General features: G+C 47.5%; 2 protein-coding genes across 2 annotated transcripts; one reads left to right on the top strand and one right to left on the bottom strand.

Moving 5' to 3' along the window:
- Positions 1–8,016: 8,016 nt before the first annotated feature.
- Positions 8,017–20,837, top strand: FERMT3 (fermitin family member 3). Its single transcript, XM_015826254.1, has 14 exons — positions 8,017–8,176; positions 10,593–10,826; positions 11,484–11,609; positions 12,487–12,676; positions 13,439–13,541; positions 15,654–15,761; positions 15,886–16,014; positions 17,068–17,117; positions 17,500–17,624; positions 17,969–18,075; positions 18,321–18,530; positions 18,695–18,819; positions 19,652–19,793; positions 20,437–20,837. Exons 1-14 carry the CDS (start codon positions 8,017–8,019, stop codon positions 20,614–20,616), a joined length of 1,989 nt encoding a protein of 662 aa, XP_015681740.1. The 3' UTR covers positions 20,617–20,837.
- Positions 20,838–23,143: 2,306 nt separating this feature from the next.
- On the bottom strand, positions 23,144–25,196 carry LOC107296902 (tRNA 2'-phosphotransferase 1; the record flags this gene model as incomplete). Its single annotated transcript, XM_029286168.1, has 3 exons — positions 23,144–23,283; positions 23,648–23,704; positions 24,947–25,196. Coding segments are annotated over 3 exons (447 nt in total), but the record flags the coding sequence as incomplete, so codon positions are not given.
- Positions 25,197–25,415: the final 219 nt, after the last annotated feature.

Here is a 25,415-nt window from a genome sequence, read left to right as displayed (position 1 = left end):
TCCCTGAGTTAGACACACGGTTGTTAAACGAATCTGGCTGCCCCATTGACTTGGCCTGGCAGAAGGTCAACAAAAATAGCTCACACGACCCCAAGGTACTGCAGCCGTCGTAAACATGAGTCAGTTGCTAAGTGTCTCAATTTTTGATCATGAGACCGGAGGGACGCCGCAACAGACTAAGTGAAAAACTCATCAGTCACTTTTTTTAAAGTGCCATTGTAACTCCGAACGGCTGCTAACCGAATGGTGTAAATCAAGAACCACCTCGAGAAAGGAAGAGTTTGGGGAGTGGTCTAAAGCAGTGTTTCTCAACCTTAGTCACTTTAAGGTGTGTGGACTTCAATTCCTAGAATTCCCCAGCAAGCATGCCTGGCTGGGGAATTCTGGGAGTTGAAGTCCACACATCTTCAACTGGCCAAGGTTGAGAAATAACTGGTCTAAAGGATCAAAATCTTGCTGAGATGGGGTGAAAAATCGACGCGTTCAGACATGGGATGGCTATACAGAACTGGGCATTCAAGAAACTTCAGAGAGGCCCATTTTGTTTGCATCAAAAGTTTGCGTTCTGCAACTTGCCCTTTTTACAGGATTCCTTAATTCATTTTTTTTTTATTCTTTCTTTTCCCGCCCTCTCTTCTTTTTGCTCATCTGCTGTCAGCGAGAAAAACTGCAGTTGTTCGCAAGTATTTCTGTCCAGGAAGATTTTAATCATCTTCCGCTCCCCTAAGACTTTGTCAGAGGGTGATTAAAAAGAGTTGGGGCAGAGTTGTGCAATCTGGAAATGTTGCGTCAGCTTTCCGAATTGGCGCAATCTTGACACTCAGGGGGAACGTCTCCCATTTCTGTGGAGTTGCAGCCACAGTGTGCTTCGGTGTGGCAAGACGTCACATTTTTACATTCCTCTTAACGGCTACGTTGCTCGCCCTTTTAATGGATTAGTGGTTCGCTTTTCAGGCTGCTTAAATTGGACTTTTTGTGTCCCTGTTCATTTTTTTTTTTCTTCCCTCTCCTGGAAAGGCTTGATTCTCGGCAGACGGAAATCTATAAATTTGGGGATCCGTTCGGTTCTGACAATTGCTGACAACGTGCTGGTTCCGTTTGCACGGACCCATTTTGGGCTGGAGATTGAAATACGGCCCTTAAGGCTTAACGGCCACAATTGAGCCCGTCCTTGCTGTCACTAAGTGAAACCTGTGAGCAAGCTTGGGTCCGTTTTACGACTTTCCTCGCCACGCCGTTGTTAAGGGAATTGCTCCGGCTGTTAAGTTAGTCACAAGTTAGTCATTAAGGGAATCTGGATTCCCCACTGAGTCGGCTTGTCAAAAGGCGAGATCACATGACCCCGGAACTCTGCGACCGTCATAAATAGGAGTCGGTTTTGCCAAGCGTCTGGATTTGGATCCCGCGAGCGTGGGGACGCTGCAATAGAAGTGTGAAAAACGGTTGTAAGTCGCTTTGTTCGGTGCCCTTGTAACTTTCAGAGGTCCCTAAATGAACGGTTGTAAGTTGAGGACTATCTAATTCCCTCCAGAGCTGAGCAGGAGGAACTGTTTCAGACGAAAGGATACCCTCGTACATTTCTGGAAAGAAGGAGGTACTAGAGGACATAAGCAGAGATAGTCGCAACTGGCCAACCTCAAGTTACTTCTCTGCCCTTCTACTTTTGCCGTCTTCAAGAAAGAATGACTGTTTTAATAGAAACGTATCAGTTAACTTTGCCACGGAAATTCTGATAAAGCTTACTGGGAACCAGGCACGTCAAGGTTCCCCCAATGAGCGCACATTCCTTACACCTTTTTTATTTTACTTATCTGTATCCCGCCTTTATTGTTTTTACAAGTAAGGTGGAGAACATATGCAACCCACCTTCCTCCTATTTTCCCCACAGCAATCCTGTGAGGTGGGCTGGACTGAGAACTGGCCCAGCCAGCTATTATGCCTAAGGCGGGACTAGAACTCACCGTCTCCTGGTAATTGGCCCAAAGTCACCCAGTAGGCTTTCGGGCCTAAGGCAGGACTAGAACTCACTGTCTCCTGGCGATTAGTCCAAAGTCACCCAGCTGGTTTTTGTGCCTAAGGCGGGACTAGAACTCACTGTCTCCTGGTGATTGGCCCAAAGTCACCCAGACAGCTTTCATGGCTGAGGCAGAACTAGAACTCACCGTCTCCTGGTAATTGGCCCAAAGTCACCCAGTGGGCTTTCATGTCTAAGGCGGGACTAGAACTCACCGTCTCCTGGTGATTGGCCCAAAGTCACCCAGACAGCTTCCACCCTAGAATTCACCGTCGCCCAATTTCTAACCTAGCGCCTTTTAACTACTAGACCAAACTCGCTCCTTTTGCCCTCAACGTTCCCCCTTCTTAAGAATTTGTTTTCCTTGCACCAGACGAGACCAGGCTAAGGGCGAGGTGTTTGTGACAGACACAACCAAATGGGGCAATCTTGACCCACAAAAGTTCACGCACTCCACATCTGCCGATGCTTTCCTCGGAAACATTTACAGATCCTTTTTTTGGGGGGGGGGCACCACTTCTGCACCCACCCCTTCTCTTCGGCTAGAGCAACCCCAGTTGCGACAGTGGGCGAAGACGAGGGGCGGGTCCACCCATCCTGTGACACGGCGAGCGAGTGAGCCAGCACGCAATAAGCGTGTGACCCTTTTCCTCCAGAAAAAAAAAAAGAGGAAACGGAGACGATCCCGCTTACTCAACGTTATGAACCAGCAGCTCAGCGAAAAGGGGTTACAAGTTTTTTTAGCCGCGATTCGTACAAATGTGTGGGGCGAAGAAACAGGCCGATAATGAGAAGTCTGCTCAAACAAACTTAACCTCTTGGCAAACTAACAATGCCGGCTAAGTTAAAAAGAGATTTGAGTCAAAAGGCTACAAGAAACAGGGATAGAGCTACAGCTTTGGGTTTAATTGAATGAAAAGGCTAGGGCGCTAGAGACAGAGGTAAAATTGGGATATTTTTTTTTCCCTATCCAGCGTCTGGAGGAACGAACTGAGCTGATAAACAGGCAAATCTTTTTGTGTTTGAAAAGAAGGAAGTCGAGCAGGGGAACAGCACCCCATCCGAAGAACCGTGGTGCAAATTCCCTTCTTCTATTGCCATCAATCTTTCCCAGCATGAGGCTCTTCTCCAGTGAGTCCTTCCTTCTCATTAGGTAGCCAAAGGACTTGAGTCTCAACTTCAGGATCTGGCCTTCTAAAGAGCAGTCGGGGTTGATCTCCTCTAGGACTGACCGGTTGGGTCGCCTTGCAGTCCAGGGGACTCGCAGGAGTCTTCTCCAGCACCAGAGTTCAAAGGCCTCCATTCTTTGGCACTCAGCCTTTCTTAGGGTCCAACTTTCACAGCCATCCATTGCAACTGGGAAAACCATGGCCTTTGACTATACACACTTTTGTTGGCAGGGTGATGCCTCTGCTTTTGAGTATGCTGTCTAGATTTGCCATAGCTTTCCTCCCCAGGAGCAAGCATCTTCTAATTTCTTGGCTGCAGTTCCCACCTGCGGTGGATCTTGGAGCCCAGGGAGATAAAATCTGTCACTACCTCCATTTCTTCCCCATCTATTTGCCAGCTATTTGCTGGATGCCCTCTTAGTAACCTAAATTCCGAGGGCTCCTTGCAGATTGGTATTATTTCTCCTGGCTCTTTTTCAAGCTTTGTAGCTTTGTAACGTTGTGGGTTTTTTTTTTTAAAAAAAATAAATTTTGCATCCTATCGCGCTGCCAACGCTAACTCGGGTTGTGTTTCACTATTGCCACATACGAAAAAGGAAAAGGGGGGAGGAAGTAAGAAGCTTCATCCCCCGCTGTTTATGATCTAGAGATGAAAAAGCCTGGAGAAACGCTGAGGGCGACGCTCGGAACGAAAGGGCTGCCGACAACTGTCACCGGATGTGAAAAATTGTCAGCTATTTTTTTTTCTCCCCCTTTTTCTCTGAAATGTGTGAACAAGTTCAGAAGTCGATCTTTTCCGAGATCTCGCATCCCGAAAGGCTGTTTTATTTTTTTAAGCTGAATTCACGACCCCAAATTTATCTTGCTAAGCAAAACAGTTGTTAAGTGTTAAGTTGGTGAGCTTTTGCCCCATTTCACGACCTTTTTCTTGTTTAAGTTAGTGACACGGTCGCTAAATGAATCTGGCTTCCCACATTGACTTTGCTGGCGAAAGGGGATCCCGTGACACCCCCCCCCAGGGATGCTGCAACCGTCATAAATACGAACTAGTCGCTAAGCACCCGAATTTCAATCACGCGACCACAGGGGTGCTGGAAAGGTCGTAAGTGTGAAAAATGCTCCTAAGACACTTTTTTCAGTGCCAAACGGTCACTAAATGAACTGTTGTAAGTCGAGGACTGCCTGTAGTAAGTTCACCATCAAAGGTGAACGAAGGCACTGTGGGTCCTTGCTACTCCAACCGCCTCCTTTTATCCGACCAGGATTTTCACTCTTTGGGTAGTCCTCGACTTTACGACCGCAATCCTGATCAGAATTTCCGTCGCTAAGCAAGGAGGTTGTTAAACACGCCCGATTTTACCAGCCTTTTTTGCCACGGTTCTCAAGCTAGTCCCTGCAGGTTGTTAAGTGAATCGTGCGGTGGTTAAGCGAACCCAGCTTCTTCCATTCGACTTGGCTTGTCGGGAGCCGGCTGGGAAGGTCGCAAGTGACGGTCAGGTGCCGCTGCCACAATCTTAAGTACACACCAGTGGCCAAATGTCTGAATTTTGATCGCTGGTGAAGGTTGTACGTGCGAGAACTGCTCGTAAGTCCGTTTTTTTCAGTGCCGTTGCAACTTCAAGCCGTTGCTAAACGGTCGTTAAGTCAAGGTATCCCAGAACGATAAGGAGAGAAGAGGAACGCGGGAAACATTATATTCAAAAGCAGAATTTGCTTTTCTAATCTTGGAATTCACACAACCCAGTCTCTTTTTTTTAATATTTTAAAAGGCCTTCTCTTGGCGACTCGGGCTTTCCCCCAGAAAACAGCAAGCGTTAAGTTCTCCTTTTGGCTGTCGGGGCTGCCTGGAGAGGCGTGTAAACAGCGCTCGGCGGTGGGGGCTTTGCAAGGGCTTTACTCAAAGCCTGGGGCACTGCTGTGTGTGTCACCCTCCACGCAGCTGGGAGGAAGTGGCAAGGGGGTGGGGTGCAAGAAGACGCCCTGACTTGGGGAAAGACCTGCAGGGAGAGGCGGGTTAGAACAAAAGGCCAGCCGGGGGACCTCCAGGAGGCGTTTTCGAATCCAGCTGGGGTCTGGAAAAAACTTCAGGGGGAGACCGAAGCGGGGAAGGTACGTTCTGCGTTTCCCCTTTCCTTTCCAACCTTTCTTTCTCTTTTGAAAACAATGCAGGTTCTGTCCCGCCACCCTTTCTAGCCGAGCTTCCTTTGTGGCGGGGCTGGTGATGCTCCTTGCAAACTCCAAAAAGGCCTGGAGGATTGATGACACTACATTATCTGGATTTTTTAGGCTCCTTGCTGCCTTGCGCGCCATCCTGACGGAGGGCACCAAAGGTGGACCAGCTGCTTATTTCCAATCGGCTCCGCTGCCTTCGACAGAGCCTCCTTCTTCAGGAGCACGTTACCCTCCAGATGCCAAATCCTGGGAGGGGAAGGGCTGGCGGGATGAAGGGGAGCTGCTTTCCAAACTTTAGAAGGGAGGTTGATGAGCAGGGAAGATGCCAAACACGGGGACAAGACATTTTTTAAACCCTTAGCAAATTATAGTCACCGGGTCAGCCATCTTGGGCGCTAAATCCGCATTTTCTCTGGTGCACGGGATCCCGTTGGGTAGGCAATCATCCTACTCTTGTCTCAAGGAGTAGAAGGTCCTCCTTGAAGTGGACGGGGCAGGTATGTAGAAGGTACATAAAACGAAGTGGGTGTATTTTAATCCGGGACACACCTAGGCCACGCTCAAGTGACTAATGCACAGTTTATTTTCTCCAAAAGAGCTGCAGCCTCTGAGTCACTTCCCGCAGACGAAAACTCAAGAGGTTTTCCTGGATTTTAACTCCTTTGTGGGAGAAACGTGGATCCACTGGTTGAAAAAAATCGATAGCTGGCTAATTGGCCTTAATAATCACAGAAGTTCAACCACGGACAGGTCCAGCGGGGAAACTGCGGCAGGGGGAAAAGGAAAGGGAGCAGCAGGAAGAATGGAGAGGAGAAAATTTGGCATTTTTTAACCCCCTGGGGAGAATCTCCAGGCAAGTTTGGCAAACAGGGCTGGCATCTTTTTCCTGGCAACTAGGAGTGTCGCGGTCTGGATGTGCCAACCTGTGACGCTGGTTGGCTTTTGGATGCAACTGGATGGTTCCTGGGACACCGACCTGCAGTGTGGCTGGCTTGTTGTGAGAATCCTGCTACTTGCTGTCTGTTCATTTGCTTTAATCTGAGAAAGGAGGCTATTTGTAGCTCGGGGTTGAAACACTGGAGGTTTTTAAGAAGAGACTGGACCGCCATTTGTCTGAAATGGAATAGGGTCTCCTGCCTGAGCAGGGGGTTGGACTAGAAGATCTCCAAGGTCCCTTCCAACTCTGTTATTCTGCCTTCCTTCCTTCCTCCCTCTCTCCCTATCTTCCTTCCTTCCTTCCTCTCTCTCTCCCTCCCATCTCCCTTCCTTCCTCCCTCCCTCCCTCCCTTGCTGGGGGTTTTTAAGAAGAGATTGGACCACCATTTGTCTGAAATGTAATAGGATCTCCTGCCTGAGCAGGGGGTTGGACTAGAAGACCTCCAAGGTCCCTTCCAACTCTGTTATTCTGCTTTCCTTCCTCCCTCCCTCCCTCCCTATCTTCCTTCCTTCCTCTCTCTCTCCCTCCCATCTCCCTTCCTTCCTTCCTCCCTTCCTCCCCTTGCTGTGGGTTTTTAAGAAGAGATTGGACCACCATTTGTCTGAAATGGAATAGGGTCTCCTGCCTGAGCAGGGGTTGGGCTAGAAGACCTCCAAGGTCCCTTCCATCTCTTGTTATTCTGCTATTCTGAAATGAGGGGTCCTTGATATTCTCTTGAGTGGTTTTCTTGAAGACATTTCATTACCAAACTAGGTAACACCCCCAGGGCTTGAAGCGGGAGGAGGCTTCACTGATGATGTTACCTAGTTTGGTTCATGAAACGTCTGCAGGAAAAAACGCCAAGCTCAGAGAGCATCAGGGACCCCTCATTTTCATCAAGTTGGCCACAGCCCATTCTGACTTGTGCAATGGGGGAAATTTAGCAGAGGAGGGAGGCTATGAACTCTCTTCCTCCTTTAAGCTGCATGAACGTCAGCTCCCAGAATTCCCCAGCCAGCGGGCTTTATAATAATAATAATAATAATAATAATGATGATGATGATGATGATGATGATGATGATGATGATGATGTGGTGATAATGATGATGATGATGATGATGATGATGATGATAAAGTTGGAAAGGACCTTGGAGGTCATCTAGTCCAACCCCCTGCTCAGGCAGGAAACCCTGTACCATTTCAGACAAATGGCTGTCCAGTCTCTTCTTAAAAATTTCCAGTGTTGGAGCATTCACCGCTTCTGGAGGCAGGTTGTTCCACTGGTTAATTGTTCTAACTGTCAGGAAGTTTCTCCTTAATTCTAGGTTGCTTCTCTCCTTGGTTAGTTTCCACCCGTTGCTTCTTGTCCTGCCTTCAGGCGCTTTGGAGAATAGCTTGACTCCCTCTTCTTTGGGGCAGCCCCTGAGATATTGGAAGGCTGCTATCATGTCCCCCCTCGTCCTTCTCTTCATTAAACTAGACATACCCAATTCCAGCAACCGCTTTAAGGTGCATGAACTTCAGCTCCCAAAATTCCCCAGCCAGCATGTTTGAAGAAGGGTGGACTTCAACTCCCAGAATTCCCCAGCCAGCCTGCTGGAATTATGGGCGTTGAAGTCCACCTACGTACCTTCAAGTAGCCAAGATTGAGAAAGACTGCTTTAGACTGACACAGCAGAGACTGATTTTTTTTTTTTACATCACCTCTTCATCCTTCATCCTTTTCTCTCCGTTAAGGACCAACCATGGCTGGCATAAAAACAGCGAGCGGAGAGTATATCGACGATTCCTGGGAACTCAGTATCTTCGTGGAGGACCTGGGACCCGAGGCGGACCCCATCAAACTCCGAGTCACCGGGAACCTGCACATCGGAGGCATCATGTTACTGATTGCGGACAAATTAAGTAAGTACCAACCAAGGAGAGTATTTGCAACTACGGGGTTGAAATGAGGGGTCCTTGGTGCTCTCTGAGCTGGGTGGTTTTCTTGCAGACGTTTCTTGACCCAACTAGGTAACATCATCAGTGCAAGAAAGGTGGTTTGCAGCAAAAAAAAAAACCCTCCTTTCTAGCACTGATGATGTTACCTAGTTTGGTGATGAAACGTCTGCTAGAAAACAACCCAGCTCAGTGCACAGATAGTCCTCAGCTTGCCTATTTAATGACCGTTTGAAGTTACAATAGCATTAACCTATGACTGTTCCTCGCACTTGTAACAATGGCGGCATCCCCACGTTTACATGAACAAAATTGTGCATTTGGCAACTGGATCGTAAGTCGTAAGTTGAGGACTGCCTGTATTATGTCGTGGCGATTTCCCATGTACTGAAATCATACCCCAATTAGAAGCCCCCTCAAGTGGGAGACCCTGAGAAATCCTCAAATTTTCCTCCTATCTAAAACACACACACACACACACACACACACACACACACACACAGTAGGAAGGAAAGGGAAATGGCTGACTGCAGGGGAGAAGGGCGCTGTGACTCAGCTTGAAGGCTGTGGTCGTCCTTTTCCTCCTCAAAGGACCCCTGCATTATCCAGATAAGCCATGGAAAATATTGTCCTGGAACCACAGGGGTAGATACTATTCATTTACACCCTGGGAAACGATAACCAGGCCCGGAAGTAAACTGTTTCCAGCAGTTCCTTAAATTTTTTTGAGTTTATTTTGACAGTTTTTGAGCCCCATCCGGAAAGGGGGGGGGGGAACTGGACAATTCTTGCAGTTATTTGTTCCTCTCTTGCGAAGAGGGGGGAAAAATTCTTCTACATCGTCTTCAGCTAATAACCGGGTGAACGGACAATCTTGGGAGTTATAGTTCTTGCCCACTGGGAAGGCAGAAGAGCTGGGAAAGGTGGTTAGAAATCACTTTATGTAGATGATAGGTAGGTAGGGAGGTAGGATAGATAGGTAGGATAGATAGATAGATAGATAGATAGATAGATAGATAGATAGATAGATAGATAGATAGATAGATAGATAGATAGATAGATAGATAGATAGATAGATAGATAGATAGAGATAGAGAGAGAGAGAGAGAGATAAGAGAGATAGAGAGATATAGTAGAGACAGAGAGAGATAGAGATAGATAGAGAAATAATAGATATAGAGATAGAGATATATATAGTAGAGATGAGAGAGATAATAGATATAGAGATAGATATAGAGATATAGTAGAGAGATAGCGATATATATATATATATATATAGAGAGAGAGATAATAGATATAGAGATATAGTAGAGAGATGAGAGAGAGAGAGATAATAGAGATAGAGATATAGAGATATAGTAGATAGATAGATACATAGATAGATAGATAGATAGATAGATTCATATGACATAGAGATAGATAGATAGATAGATAGATAGATAGATAGATAGATAGATAGATAGATAGATAGATAGATAGATAGATAGATTGATAGATAGATAGATAGATAGATAGATGTTTTAGAAAGGAAGATAAAAATTAATTGAAAAATACATACAAATATAAAGTCAGGAAAAGAAATAAAAAAAGGAATCGGAGAAAGTGCATGAAAGGAAGAAAAACTAAACAAACGAGAGAAAAGAAAGCTTCTAGTAGCTTCTGATCTTTACCGCAGTTATAAGTCCAATTATCAATTGACCTCTGACTCTACGCCTACAACAAAGTTCTCTCCACAGATCAGCGTGTTTTAAACTGACGACGCCAATCCCTCTCTGCTAATTCCGCTATTAGATTCCTCGGCTTCCTCAGCTCTTATTCTTAACATGATCAACTTCAGGAGCGTGTTTAATAATAATAATAATAATAAAGTTGGAAGGGACCTTAGAGGTCATCGAGTCCAACTCCCTGCTCAGGCAGGAACCCTACACCATTTCAGACAAATGGCTGTCCAGTCTCTTCTTAAAAACTTCCAGTGTTGGAGCATTCACCGCTTCTGGAGGCAGGTTGTTCCACTGGTTAATTGTTCTAACTGTTAGGAAGTTTCTCCTTAGTTCTAGGTTGCTTCTCTCCTTGATTAGTTTCTATCCGTTGCTTCTTGTCCTGCCTTCAGGCGCCTTGGAAAATAGCTTGACTCCCTCTTCTTTGGGGCAGCCCCTGAGATATTGGAACACTGCTATCATGTCCGTGTCTCGGCTCAGGAGACCACACAACGCAGGGCTTTTTATTTTAGACTGAGGGTGATCCAGGGCAATATCTCTTCGTTCCGAGCTCGCCCCTGCCCTTCCGGCTGTCTCTTGGGTCAAAGAGGAGACCCAAATCCTTCCTTGCTCCCTGTTGCTTTTCCATCCTGATGGGACTCTCCCTTCCTGTCGCCTTTCTCCAGAACTTCAGAGGGACTGGTCGGATCACGCCTTGTGGTGGGAGCAGAAGAAACTTTGGCTCCTGAAGACCAACTGGAGCCTGGATAAATACGGGATCCTGGCCGATGCCAAGCTCCATTTTACACCCCAGCACAAACCGGTGATGCTTTTCCTGCCCAACCGCTGCCAGGTCCGGGTCCGGGCCAACTTTGCCCAGCCTGTTTTCCGCACCGTCTGTGATATCTGCAGGCTACTCGGTGAGTAGGGAACGTTGGTGAGTAGGGAACGTCGTTCAAAGCTTCGGGCTTAAAGGATGGCAAGGGGTAGAGATGGGAATCCCAGCTGCACAGGAAATCCCCAACCTATCATCAGTTGCTGAGCAGTGGTTTGAAGCTACAACAGACCCCCCCCCCAAAAAGGGACTTCTGCTTGAATTAAATAAATGCTGGTAGTCCTCGACTTACAACAGTCCATTTAGTGACCGTTTGAAGTTACAACAGCACCGAAGTTACAGCGTGATAAAAATTCAGAACGCTCGGCAGCTGATTCACATTTACGACCGTTGCGGTCTCCTAGGGGGGTCGCTTTTGCGTCCGTCCGGCAAGCAAAGTCCATGGGGAAGCCGAGTTCCTAATTTAATCACTGCAGGATTCACTTAACAGCTGTGGCCGGAAAGGGCGTAAAACAAGGCAAAGTTCACTTCATAAATATCTCTCTTAGCAGCAAAAATGTTAGGCTGAATTGCGGCCGTTAAGTGGAGGATGACCTGTATGGGGAGGGGGGGGGGACTAGAAAATAGACAACCCAGCCATCCTCTTCGGATTCCAACCCTGCCTGTCTCCAACCAGGGTTAGATTGGGTCTTGGGAACGCGTCCGGGTTTTGGGGGGTGGGCTAACTCCTGTCCCGTTGCAGCCATCCGTCACCCGGAAGAGCTGTCCCTGCTGCGTGCGCCGGAGGAGAAGGACAAGCGGAAGCAGAAGGAGAAAGAGGAGACCGCCGGCCGGAGCTACGACCTGTCCAGCGTCCGGCTGCCAGCAAGTGAGCACCTCACAACTTTGCGTGCACACGTGTGTACAGGTAGTCCTCGACTTGCAACGGTTCATTTTGTGACGACAGCGCTGGCCGCATCCCCCTGGCCAAGGGGTCAGGATTCAGAGGCTGGGCCACTGGCTGGCTTTTAGGACGCTTGCCGGGGTCGCGCGATCCCCTTTTGCGACCTTCCGGCAAGCAAAGTCAGTGTGGGGGGGGGGAAAAACCAGATTGGTTTGACGACTGTGTTATTGACTTAACAACTGCAGTGCATCTGAAGCGTCCAAATGTGGATCGCGTGACCGCGAGGATGCTGCGAGGGTCGTAAGTGTGGGAAAGGGTCATCAGTCACTTTTTTTCAGTGCCGTTGTAACTTTGAATGGTCACTAAATGAACTGTTGTAAGTCGAGGACTTCTTGTATTGGCCTTAACCAAGGATTATTTGGGAGCCGGACACCGATCCGTGACACTCTCTCTCTCTCTTTCCCTCTCTCTCTCTCTCTCTCTCTCTTCCTCCCTCCCTCTCTCTCCCTCTCTCCCTCCCTTCCTGTCTCTCTTCCTCCCTCCCCCTCGCCCCCTTCCTCCCTCCCCCTCCCTCCCTCTCTCCCTCCCTTCCTCTTCCTCCCTCCCTGTCTCTATTCCTCCCTCCCTCTCTCTCCCTCCCTCTCTCCCTCTCTCTCTCCCTCCCTCCCTCCCCTCTCCTTCCCTCCTTCTCCCTCTCCCACCGCGTCTCGTTGTCGGGAAGGCTCCCTACGGACGAGTGAAAAGCCTGTCGCGGCTTTGGCTCCGAACGATAGCCTACGACAGCCAGTCGGTTTGGTCGGACTGAGGGCTCGTCTAGCAGGCTTACGTGGCCGGTCCTAGGGACCACCTTTTCTGGTTCTAGTTGTCGGCCATTCGGCTCGGAAACACCACCTCGTAGATGGCGACTGTCGACGCAATTTAAGAGAATCTAATTTTTGCTTTCTTGCTAAATCCCATCCTTTGCTCAATTGCAATTCCCCGCTGCAACTTGAGAAGCGTGAAATTGATTTTGCTCTCTGCTCCGTTGCCCAGGCTCCCCCGTTAAACGCTGGGTGCCATTTGCTCCCCCTTACTGAGGGTAATTAAAGCTTATATTGCTCTGAACGTGGAGGCTCTGTCGTTTTAAAGATGTTCCTTTTGATGAACTTAAGGGGTTCTGCTTTATCCCAGGCTGGAATTCAATTAAATCCAAAAGAGTGAAATTCAATTAAATCCAAAAGAGTGAAATTCAATTAAATCCAAAAGGGCTCGCCTCTAAACGCGCCCCAAAGGTAGCCAAATCTCCCCCCACCCTTTTATAATTTTCTAACAATAGTATCTAAGAACTCTTAAACTATTGCGTAGGTAGGGAAACGGAGAAAAAAAAATCCGGTAATTATTTCAGCACTGGAACTGTCCACCAATTTACCCCTAACTATATTTTCATGATTATCTTATATACTGTCCTAGATGGTGCACGGGGCTCCGTAGAACTTTATAAATCTAGAAATTGAATAAATGCAGATGGACCTTGATTTACAACCATTCGGTGACTGTCTGTAGTTACAACGGCACTGAAAAAAAAAACTGACTTGGGACCGTTTTTCACACTTACATCCCCATGGTGACGGGATCCAAATCCAGACGTTGGGCAACTGGCTCCTATTTGTGACGGTTGCTGGCTCCCGGGGTCACGTGACCCCCTTTTGCGACGTTCTGATAAGCCAAGTCAACGGGACAGCCGGTTTCGCTTAACAACGGTGTTACTAACTTAACAACTGCAGGGATTCTTTGCTTCTGTTAGCCAATCCTAGTTTACTCCTCCTTTTTTTTAGGTGGCTGGACTCATCCCGCACTTTGCTACAACAAGAAGTAAAAGAACAGGATTGTTTATGGCTGCGCTTCAAGTATTACAGCTTTTTTGATCTGGAGCCAAAGGTGAACATCTTAAGGCGCATAACAATTATTATTATTATTATTATTATTATTATTATTATTATTATTATTATTATTATTATTATTATTATTATTATTATTATTATTTACTTATTTGAGGCTTAGGGAACTTCAAATATGTATTTCTCCACTTTCTCCACTTTTATCTAAGGCAGGGGGTGGGCAATTCTGGCTCCTTTACGACCTGTGGACTTCAACTCCCAGAATTCCTGAGCCAGCATGGCTGGCTCAGGAATTCTGGGCGTTGAAGTCCACAAGTCGTAAAAGGGGGCCCAGTTGCCTACCCCTGATCTGAGGTAAAATTGTTGCTACAGCAATCCAGGATCAGTCGATCCCCATTCATGTCAAGGATCAGACGACAACAAGGGGATAGTTTGCAAGCCAAAGTTTCTAGTCCTCATGACCAGGCAAGAAAGGCTACGTTTTCTTCTGAGGCACGGATTTGGATTTCAGCCCTGATGATAGGGAAAGGCCCACCTGCAGTGTGTGTGTGTGTGTGTGTGTGTGTGTGTGTGTGTGGTTTATTTTTAAAACAGGGCTTTTCAGATTTCCTGCCCGTTTCTAGATTCTTTCCCTCAAGTCAAATTAAGATTTGATTTTGCATCCTTTCTCTCTCGGTTGCTGGTGAAAGGCGTGAGTCACGTTGGCACATCCCAAAGAGGGGGAAATATATATATCTATCTATCCCCAGCGCAAAGCATCCTTTCAAAAGGGAACAGAAAGCATGTGGCTCAAGGGGGTTGAGTAATACAAAAGAATCATCCGGCTGTTTTACAGAACTGCAAATCTTTATTTCCTGCCAACGTGGCAGGCGCGTTTCCCCTCCGTTTATGTGAGATGTTAAAAAAAAGGGGGGGGGATTTCTCGGAGGAGGAGGAGGAGGAGGAGGAGGAAAGGAGGAGGAAAGGAGGAGGAGGATTGTGGGATCCTTGGTGCTGTCTGAGCTGGGTGGTTTTCTTGCAGACGTTTCATGACCCAACTAGGTAACATCATCAGTGCTAGAAGGGAAAGAATTTGCAGAGAGGAGGAGGAAGAGTGGGAGGAGGAGGAGGAGGAGGAGGAGGAGGAGGACTGTGGGGTCCTTGGTGCTCTCTGAGCCTTGTGGCTTTCTTGCAGACATTTCATGACCCAACTAGGGAACATCATCAGTGCTAGAAGGGAGAGAGGTTGGAGGAGGANGGAGGAGGAGGAGGAGGAGGAGGAGGAGGACTGTGGGGTCCTTGGTGCTCTCTGAGCTGGGTGGTTTCCTTGCAGACGTTTCATGACCCAATTAGGTAACATCATCAGTGCTAGAAAGGAGTGGAGTTTGCTCTTCATTTTTATACACGTGGCTTGTCCTCTCAGTGTTTGTGGGAATGGACTTTGTGATTTCTTGATTGGGCTGTTGTTTACTGTTAATTTCTTTGTCTGAGTTGGTAGTAGCTTGATTGGGGTATTGTTTGCTTCTGGACTGTGAGAACCAATCCCACTTCCTACTAGCACTGACGATGTTACCTAGTTGGGTCATGAAACGTCTGCAAGGAAACAACCAAGCTCGGAGACCCCTAAGGACCCCACAGTTCTCCTCCTCCTCCTTCTCCTCCCTTCTAGCACTGATGATGTTACCTAGTCGGGTCATGAAATGTCTGCCAGAAAATAACTAAGCTCAGAGAGCATCAAGGAATCTTCCTCCTCCTCCTTCTCCTCCCCACACCCTACTAGCACTGATGATGTTACCTAGTCAGGTAATGAGACGTCTGCAAGAAAACAAGCTCGGAGAGCTGTAAGGAGTCTTCCTCTTCCACCCCCTCCCCCTTCTCCTCACAAGCCTCTCTCCCTTCTAACACTGATGATGTTACCTAGTCGGGTAACGAAACGTCTGCAAGAAAACCACCCAGCTCAGAGAGCACCAAGGACCCCCGCAGTTCAACTCCAGTATACAAATACAGTCTCCTCTTCTATATTTTAATTCTTTTCCCGAGTTCGGAGTGCGACCTGGCTCCCTTCGGAGAAGGCCAAGCTTCCGAACCGCTGGCAGCATTCGCAAGAGGGGTGAACCTTCAACCAGACTGCTGCTTTGTCTCACACACACACACCCTCCTCCCTTCCTTGCAGTACGACGCTGTCAGGATCAATCAGCTGTACGAACAGGCCCGCTGGTCTGTGCTCTTGGAAGAGACCGACTGCACGGAGGAAGAGATGATTGTCTTTGCTGCCTTGCAGGTAATGCTGCCCTCTTCCCCCCCCCCACACACACACAAATTGTGCCCTTGAACAATAATTATCCAGCGCCTTAGGACCAGAAAACATGCAAAGCCAACCTTTGCCCATCGGTGCTCTCTTCTAGTATCGCATCAACCAGCTGTCCTTGAGCGCCAGCCCCGTGGAGCAGTCCAGCGAGTCCGGCCTTGATGACTTGGACAAGGCTTTAGCTAACTTGGAGATCAAACTGGAAGGCCCGGCTCCGAGTGTTTTGGTAAGGACCCAGATTTCACAGGAAGTCCTCGACTTACGGCCATGGTGGAGCCCAAAAGTTCTGTGGCTGAGATGGCGGTTAAGTGAATTTTTACCCCCATTTTATGACCTTTCTCGCCGCGGTTGTTACAGTGAATCGCTGCAGTTGTTAACACAGTTATTAAGTGAATTTGGCTTCCCCCCGTTGACTTTGCTTGTCAGATAGAGATAGATAGATGATAGATAGATAGATGATAGATAGATAGATAGATAGATAGATAGATAGATAGATAGATAGATAGATAGATAGATAGATAGATAGATAGATAGATAGATAGATGAATAGACATACAGATGGGTGGATGGATGGATGGATTAAGATATAGAGGAATGGATGGATAGATGGATTAAGATATAAATAGATAGATAGATAGTTGTATTGATGGATGCATAGATAGAGATAAAAAGATAACATAGATGGATGGACGGACAGGTAATGGGTGGATTTAGATAGATAATAGAAGATAGATAGATAGATAGATAGATAGATAGATAGATAGATAGATAGATAGATAGATAGATAGATGATAGAGATACAGATAGAGCTGATTGATAGATAGAGATGAGATAGATACACAAAGATAGATGATAGATTTAGATTAGAATAGACAGACAGACAGACAGACAGATAGATATACAGAGATAGATGATAGATAGATAGATAGATAGATAGATAGATACATAGATAGATAGATAGATAGATAGATAGATAGATAGATAGATAGATAGATAGATAGATACATATGAGATAGTTGAAGTCCCCAGTCGTAAAAGGGGCAATAGTTGCCTCTTTCTAATCAAAGGTATAATTGTTGTTGCACCAATCCAGGATCAATCAATCAATCCCCCATTCAAGTCAAGGATCCTGGCTGGCTGGGGAATTCTGGGAATTGAAGTCCATGCATCTTAAAATGACTAAAGGTTGGGGAAACACTGTATAAGGTACTTCAGAAATACAATAATCCTTTTCTCTCCCTTTTTTTTTTTGTCTGTTTCCCTCTGGCCTCCTCTTTAGGACAGTCTCACAGCCATCCCAGAACTGAGGGATCACCTCCGAATCTTCAGGTTAGTCCTTTTCAACAGACCTGCCTATTTTCTTCGTAATGCCAGGCCTGGTTTTTATGCCGCAGATCTTTAGCAGAGGTTTTCCCAAGGTTGTGTCACTGTGAGTTGTTGGATTAACATAATCTTAAGATCCCCAGCTAGCACTGAATTCTGGGAATTGAAGTCCACCTATCTGAGTTGCCAAGGTTGAGAAACCCTGCGATAGTAGATCTGGAGTCTCCATTTCCAGAGGTTTTTAAGAAAAGTCTGGATATTCACCTCTTGAGGATGGCTTAAGTGCTTTTCCTACACACTGAGGAGTTTGGAGTAGATGACCTCGGAGGTGCCTTCAACTCTACGATTCTCCAGCCATATTTTTTTCGGCCCTCTTTATTCCTCCCAGGCCCCGCAAGCTGACTCTGAAAGGTTATAAGCAGTACTGGGTGATCTTCAAAGAAACGACCATCTCGTATTTCAAGAGCCCAGAAGATGCGTTGGGAGAACCTGTTCAACAGCTCAACCTGAAAGGTGAGTCCATCATCATATCAAGGAGAAGATGGCACAGCCTAGTGGCTACTCCACTCCTCCACAGCCTTGGTTGCAACCTCTTGGTTCTTCGGCTGAAAGGATCTGGAGAAGAACCCGCTGGTCCTCAGGCAGAGTAGACCATGTACGCAAAGTGGTCCCTTTCTAAATAAAGGTCTCCAAATACGCTTTTCACTTCCCAGCCTGGATGCCAAACATTGGAAACCATGAAAGATGAGTCCCACTTGGAAATGTGGGGCTAGTGAGACCACAGGCCGTGTTGTGTTCTTATTGAGTCTGAAGTCTTCTACTCACTCTCTCTCTCTTCCCTTCCCCCAACACTCCAGGCTGCGAAGTGGTGCCGGATGTCAACATGTCTGGCCAGAAATTCTGCATCAAGTTGCTGGTCCCTTCTCCTGATGGGATGAGCGAAGTACACCTGAGATGCGTGGACGTAAGTGTTACGAAGACGGGTAGAGAAGGAAGCCAAGTTGAGAATGCGAGTCGGGCAGAACTTGCTGGGCACCAACCTTGGTTCCATCTCGGACCTCAAGCACGAGATGGAACGAAAGTATCTCAGAAGTTGGAGCTTCAGGACTTCCAACGTAGGGGAACCACCCGTTCTCCTGCGGGAGAGTTCGCCTTCTAAAGCTGTAGGAACGTTCGAAGCATCTTTCTCTCCCGTCTTCTTCACCACAGGAGCAGCAATACGCCAGTTGGATGGCCGGCTGCCGTTTGGCAGCGAAGGGGAAGACCATGGCGGACGCCTCCTACCAAGCCGAAAAGGAGAACATTCTCTCCTTCCTGAAGCTGCAGAAGACCAATCCGGAGATGTCCCTGGCTACCGAGACGGAGGGGACCCAGTGGCTGGTGTCTCCTCGCTACCAGAAGAAGTTCAAACCTAAGCAGGTATCCTTCGTCCTCCAGGCGGCCGTTGTCATTTCCCACAATGCCCTGGATGGAGGTTGTGTTAGGATTGTGGGAAATGAACAGAGTCCTGAATGCAGCTAGGAAGAGGGACTTGACGCCTTGCCTCCGTTTCCCTCTGATCGTTCGTTTGCGAATGTTTGCAGTTAACTCCCCGCATCCTTGAGGCCTACCAGAACGTGTCTCCGCTCTCTCTGGCTGAAGTCAAGATGAAATTCATCCAGGCTTGGCAATCCCTCCCTGATTTTGGCATCTCCTACTTCGTGGTCAGGTAAGGAACGGCCCCGGGGTGGCTGCATTCCACTCCTGAGAAGGTGGGTGGGCTTCCTGGAGGGGTGTCAAGAGTTTGGGGAAAGGATTGGGAGACAGGCAGTCAGCAGAGGGAAGAGGGGGGGTGTCTGCTGCTACTTCTTTTCGTAGAGGGCAACGAAGGCCAGGTGCTAAAAAACTGGGAAAGGAACGTTTCAAATCAATGTACGCACTGATAAAAGAAGATTGGGAATTTTTTTCGTGGTTTCCAAGATTGATGGATTGATTCTAAGAGTATCATTCAAAGAACTTTCCTGCAATTTATATACTTCTTGGAAATTTTCCTTCCTTCCTTCTTTGAACCTTCTTGCAATTTACATACTTAATTTCCTTCCTTCCTTCCTTCTTCCTTCCTTCCTTCCTTCCTTCCTTCCCATCCTTGAACCTTCTTGCAATTTACATACTTCTTAGAAATTTCCTTCCTTCCTTCCTTCCTTCCTTCCTTCCTTCCTTCCTTCCTTCCTTCCTTCCCTTCCTCATTCAAGAAACCTTCCTGAAATCTACATGCTTCTTACCTACTGTATCTTGGTGAGCTGGGTGGTGACTTGATCCAGAGGAGATCTGAGATGGTTTCCAACTTAAGGAAAGGAAAAAGAGAGCTAGATGTCCTCAAATCCTATCCTAGGCCCAGAGTCGGAATCCAAATTCAAGAATCCCCACGGACATCCGGCCCCTGAATACATCTTCTCTGGGGCGATGTCCATGCCACTCACAACTGTACAAAGCCTTTCCTCATTTCTCTTTTTGTCATTCTGCTGATGGGTTTACGGGGTTCCGACCTTTCCTGTGTGCAGGTTCAAAGGCAGCAGGAAAGACGAAATTCTGGGGATCGCCAACAACCGCCTGATCCGGATTGACCTGGCCGTCGGCGACGTGGTGAAGACATGGCGGTACAGCAACATGCGTCAGTGGAACGTCAACTGGGACATCCGGCAGGTGAGCCCACGCCGAAGGAGGGGAAAAGCTGAGCCAGTGATGGCGAACCTTTTAGAGACCGAGTGCCCACACTGCACCCCAAACCCCACTTATTTGTCGCAAAGTGCCAACACGGGAATTTAATCTGAATAGTGAGGTTTTAGTTTAGAAGAAACAATTCATACATTAACATCTTTTGTCTTAAAAGAAAAACACAATAACAGAGCTTTCAATGATACAATACTGAAAGGTAAAAGTTTGCATTTGGCATGCTTTTGAACAATTAAGGTGATTTTTTGCTGTTGTATGCATGCCGATAATTTGTCTAACCTCGGCTCATACTTTGTAAGTTTGAGAGCCACACAGGCAGCACTCAGGTCATCTGTTAAGTCTGTTTCTGGTGTCAGATTGGATATAATTCAAAGCTGAAAACAGCGCGCTCCCTCCGGAGGCTTGTTTTGGCTAGGAAGGGGCTTGAGAAATGGCTTTTTCCTGCGAAAACCTAGCCAAAGAGCGAGGCGCACGTGCTCACAGAGAGGGCTCCAAGTGCCCCCTCTGGCACGCGTGCTATAGGTTCGCCACCACTGAGCTGAGCTCTTGAAAAAATGGATTTGAACTCTGTCGGTTCAAGCAAAAGCCATCTTTCTCTGTCGTTTTTCCTCAGGTGGCCATCGAATTTGATGAGCACATCAACGTGGCTTTTAGCTGCATCTCCGCCGGCTGCAAGACAGTCCACGAATACATCGGGGGTTACATCTTCCTGTCCACCCGGACAGCTGACCGAAGCCAGACGCTGAACGAAGAGCTCTTCCACAAGTTGACGGGGGGCCACGAAGCCCTCTGATGTTTCTCCTACCCAAAGCCTTCCCCCCTCCAAGGAGCAGCTGATCTCCAGAATATGCTACGGGGATGGGGGGCATTGAAGGTCCTTACTGGAGTCCAGGCATCCATAAAGACTTGGAGAGCAGTTAGGAAAACGATGGAGAGAACGTTCCCCAGATAAGAGAAACCTTTCTCAAAAGATTTGAAGGCTGCATTAACTATGGTTTGTTGGTGGGTTTTGTGTGTGTTGGTTTTTTTTTTTTAGTACTTCAAAGCAGTCAATTCGAGAGCTCGCAGCCAAGACTGAACAGCAGAGTTCGAGTAGTTGACTAATTTCAAATATTCAAATATCTTGCCAAGAAGGACAATATTTACTCCTTCTTCCTCCTCCTCCTCCTCCTCCGAGAAACTCAGGGATTTTACCCAACGCCAAGCTGGGATTCAGGTACTTTCGTTGTTTTTTGTACGGTTTGCGGGGGGGGGGGGGGGAGGCTATGTGGATTGTGTTGAGTGCTTTTGTGTTATCGTCTTCAAGGGGCTATAAAGAGGATTTTTCATGAAAACGCTTTCTTCCTCAGTGTGATTATTCTTTCTCAGAATGGCCTAGATTGGGAGGAGGATGTTTAATGTCTCTCCCCCCCCCCAGCTACAGGTAGTTACGAGCACAATTGGGACCAGAATTCCCATCCTAAGTCATTGCAGTCAGAAGCCAAGGCAGACCCAATTTTACGACCATTTTTATGATATGATATAGATAGACAGATAGATAGATAGATAGATAGATAGATAGATAGATAGATAGATATAGATAGATAGATAGATAGATAGATAGATAGATAGATAGATAGATAGATAGATAGATAGATATAGAGATTCATATGACAGATGGATAGATAGATATACAAAGATAGATGATAGAGATAAATAGATAGATATTCATATGACATAGATAGATAGATATAGATAGATAGGTAGGTAGGTAGGTAGGTAGATAGATTCATATGACATATAGATAGATAGATAGATAGATAGATAGATAGATAGATAGATAGATAGATAGATAGATAGATAGATAGATAGATAGAGATTCATATGACAGATAGATATACAAAGATAGATGAGAGAGAGAGAGAGAGAGAGAGAGAACCTTTATTGTCATTTTTTTTTTACTATGGGCACAATGGCACACATTACAAATGAAATTACATCTGTTCTAATGGCGTGGTGAGGTTTCTCATTTAGTTATGTGTTCAGACCCCCCACATTTTATAAATGGCTGCCTGTCAGAGGAAATGAAGGAGGGGAAGACGTCCACGGTCACTCAAGAGGCAGGAGGCCACCTGGGAAGAGAAAAACAGACAGCCCGGATAGGGGTGTTGTTCCCTGCATAATATAAACCTACACTCCTGGCTGCAGTTTTAAAACCAAAAGGGAAGGAACTCCTTGCCGTGATGTAATGGAAGGTGAGCCTGGCCTGGGGAGACTGGGCAGAGAGATGCTGGCAAGGTAACGGCCAGATAAGAGGGGCTTGAGTCCCCCTTCTGCAAAAGCAACTGGAGAATGTATCTCAGACACGCCCTTCCCAAGCTCCCACAAAGATAGGGAGAAGGAAGCCCATTTAGACCAGAGGCCCCCAACCTTTGGGGCACCAGGGACCGGTTCCGTGGAGACAGGTTTTTCCACGGACCGGAGGGACGTGGTTTTGTGTGCTGCCTGCATGCCACGGATGGGGCTTTGTTTGTTTGTGCGGACCGGTTGCTGGCATGCCACAGCCCGGTACCGGTCCATGGCCCGGGGTTGGGGACCTCTGGTTTAGATTCATGAGATTCTGTTATTTATGCCAGGGGTCCCCAAACCCCGTACCAGGATGCAGTATGCCAGCAACCGTTCCACACAAACAAGCAAAGCCCCACCTGCAAGATACAGGCAGCACACAAAACCACGCACCCTCCGATCCGTGGAAAAACCTCTCTCCTCGGAACCGGTCCCTGGTGCCCAAAAGGTTGGGGACCTCTGATTTAGGCTACGACTCGTGACTATGTTTTATCAGGTAGTTCTCAACTTACAACCCGTTCGTCTAGCGACCGCTTGAATTTACAACACCCCTGGGAAAAAGGGACTTACAATCCTTGTTCACACTCACAACTGAGGCAGCGTCCCCCAAGGTCACGGGATCCAAATTTTTCAGGCGTGGATTTTATATGAGGGTTGCTGGGTCCCAGGATCACAGGATCGCCATTTGCAACTTTTCAAAGCTGGTTGACTTAAGAAGGGCAGGGATTCCCTTAACAAGCAGCCCCCAAAGGTTGTAAAACCCGGCACGTCTCGTTTAACCGACCGCCTTGCTTGGTCATGACAATGCTGGGCCCAATTGTTGTAAGTCGAGGACTACCTACAGCGGTGACCTATCTGGAAGGTCCAGAGAAGACCAGCTGTTTCCATGTGGCATCTGTTGAGCCCCTCTGGATCCCACACTGAAACTCTTCCAGATTTCAAGCTGACGGCTTTCCGCACGCGTGTCTTGAGCGGTTCAGAGCCCTGAACTGGGCCTAAGACCCGGAAGTGGCTTCAGACTTACGCCGAGGCTGAAGCTGCAGTGCTCTGCAGAAGTAGCAGGGAAGCAGCAGCCCATCTGCATTGCCTGCGGTCAGGATGACTCCATTCGCCGAGCGGAAGAAAGAGATTCCATCTAAGGGGAAGGAGAAATTCTCTGAGTCAAGGAACGTGCGCCCTTTCCTCCCCTGTCGTCTAAAAGACGGGTAGACAAGTTGGGACTTCTCTCCCAGGATTTCAGACTGGTTGCCACCCATCCTTAAATTCCACCCTCCGCTTCAGAAGACAGAATAACACAGTTGAAAGGGACCTTGGAGGTCTTCTAGTCCAACCCCCTGCTCAGGCAGGAGACCGTGCGCCATTTCAGACAAAAGGCCGTCCAATCTCTCCTTAAGAGCCTCCAGTGATGGAGCACCCACTGTAGGCAAACCGTCTCTGTTAAATTAAAGGTTTATACTTCTTCCTCTGTCTTCTGCTCTACAAGGTTGGTCTTCACTCACCTGCCAGTGCCTTGGGGATATCAATGATTATGGCCACTTCAGAACTGTTTCTCATTCCTGCGAAGAGAAAGAAGAGGCTATGCTGAACGCAGTAAGGCTTAATCCCAGGTTAGGGTTGTAAATACCAGGTTGGTTATTCAACTATTTTGGTGGAGGTTCACACATCATGCTGGGCCGTAATTCAGTGTCAGACACTGGCTGAGGAATTCTGGGAGCTCACAGGTCATCAAAGGGCCACGTTTGAAGACCCCTGACTTAGATGTATATATCGCTCCATAGTGCTTTACAGCCCTCTCTGGGGGAATGGGTCAATTTGGCACAGCCCACTCGCCACGGGACAATTTAACAATTCTATTTCACGGTTTAAAATAAAATTTTAAAAATATTTGAATTTTGGCCATTCGCCTTTTCATTCTGTCCCTCCTTTCGCATCCTTTTCTTTGAGGGTTCTATTCCACCCTTTCTTCGATATTAGTGTAACTCTTGTCCCACAACGAGATCTCCTGTGGCAAGTTGGCCCCAGTGAATTGTCATAGACACCACCACCCCCCTAAGCAGTTTACACAGTCAGCCTGTTGCCCCCAACAGTCTGGGTCCTCATTTTACGGGCCTCTGAAGGATGGAAGGCTGAGTCAACCTTGAGCCGGTCAGGATCGAACTGCTGGCTATGGGCAGAGTTAGCCTTCAATATTGCGTTCTATCCAGTGGGAAGGAAGGAAGGAAGGAAGGAAAGAAAGAGAAGGAAGGAAGGAAGGAAGGAAGGAAGGAAGGAAAGAGAAGGAAGGAAGGAAGGAAGGAAGGAAGGAAGGAAAGAGAAGGAAGGAAGGAAGGAAGGAAGGAAGGAAGGAAGGAAGGAAGGAAGGAAGGAAGGAAGGGCAATAGCAGTTAAGACTTATATACCGCTTCATGCAGCTTTACAGTCCTCTCTAAGCGGTTTATAGAGTCAGCCTGTTGCCCCCAACAATCTGGGTCCTCATTTTACCGACCTCGGAAGGATGGAAGGCTGAGTCAACCTTGAGCCAGTCAGGATCGAACTGCTGGCAGTGAGCAGTGAGTTAGCTTACAATACTGCACTCCACCTACTGCGCAGTCTTTTGCTTGTACCAAGCGCCTTTACAAGAAATCCAGGATGGTCTCCCAAAGGAAACAGCTGCTAACTGCGATTAAAACCAAGCGGGAATGACAGGCTATTGGAAATTCCCAACAGACAGGGGAGGCTAGGGACAGGAATCCCACAGCCAGAGGCCACCGATCAGAAGACCACCTTCCCCCCCCTCCTCCTCCAAATGGAGCACTCACCACTTAGGACGGCCCCCTCCCCTGGCAACCCGGGGGCTAAATGGATGTGGGTTCTCCCCATCCGGGACAGGCCGTGCTGACGAATGGCGGGCCAGTGGCGCAGAAGTGTGCCGTGAGCCACGATCTCTGGGAAATCCTGCAGGGTCTGCAGCAGAGTTAAGTCCAGCTCAGGAACCTGGAGGGACACGAATGACCGACAAGGAGTGGCCGAGACGAAATAGCTCTCTTTTTTTCCTACCTTCCTTTCTTGCTGAAAAGGGTGGCTCCAGAACGCAGATCTGAGTAGGGCAGGTTTCAGATATGCAGAGCAACCAGGTGCCGGGGATAAACAAGATCGGAAGAGAAAACCCGGCGAGCTCGTAAAGCTATACGGGCAGAATTTTGCAAAGTCTGAAAAAAATAAGACGGGAGAAATGAAAGACCCGGTTTGGTGGAGGGAGAAAGATAGGCCTGGAAACCAGGAGATGGT

The sequence above is a fragment of the Protobothrops mucrosquamatus genome, unplaced genomic scaffold, assembly GCF_001527695.2.
Source record: "Protobothrops mucrosquamatus isolate PMUCROS unplaced genomic scaffold, P.Mucros_1.0 scaffold3025, whole genome shotgun sequence".
NCBI classification, from domain to species: domain Eukaryota; kingdom Metazoa; phylum Chordata; class Lepidosauria; order Squamata; family Viperidae; genus Protobothrops; species Protobothrops mucrosquamatus.
The sequence above is the reverse complement of the archived record's forward strand: the minus strand, read 5'-3'. Positions and strand labels throughout refer to the sequence as shown.

Coding starts and splice junctions, on each gene's coding strand:
- FERMT3 (XM_015826254.1), top strand. CDS start 8,017: ATGGCTGGCATAAAAACAGCGAGCGGAGAGTATATCGACGATTCCTGG. Junction 12,677..13,438: donor GCTCCCCCGTTAAACGCTGG/GTGCCATTTGCT, acceptor CCTTTTTTTTAG/GTGGCTGGACTCATCCCGCA. Junction 18,076..18,320: donor TACACCTGAGATGCGTGGAC/GTAAGTGTTACG, acceptor TCTTCACCACAG/GAGCAGCAATACGCCAGTTG.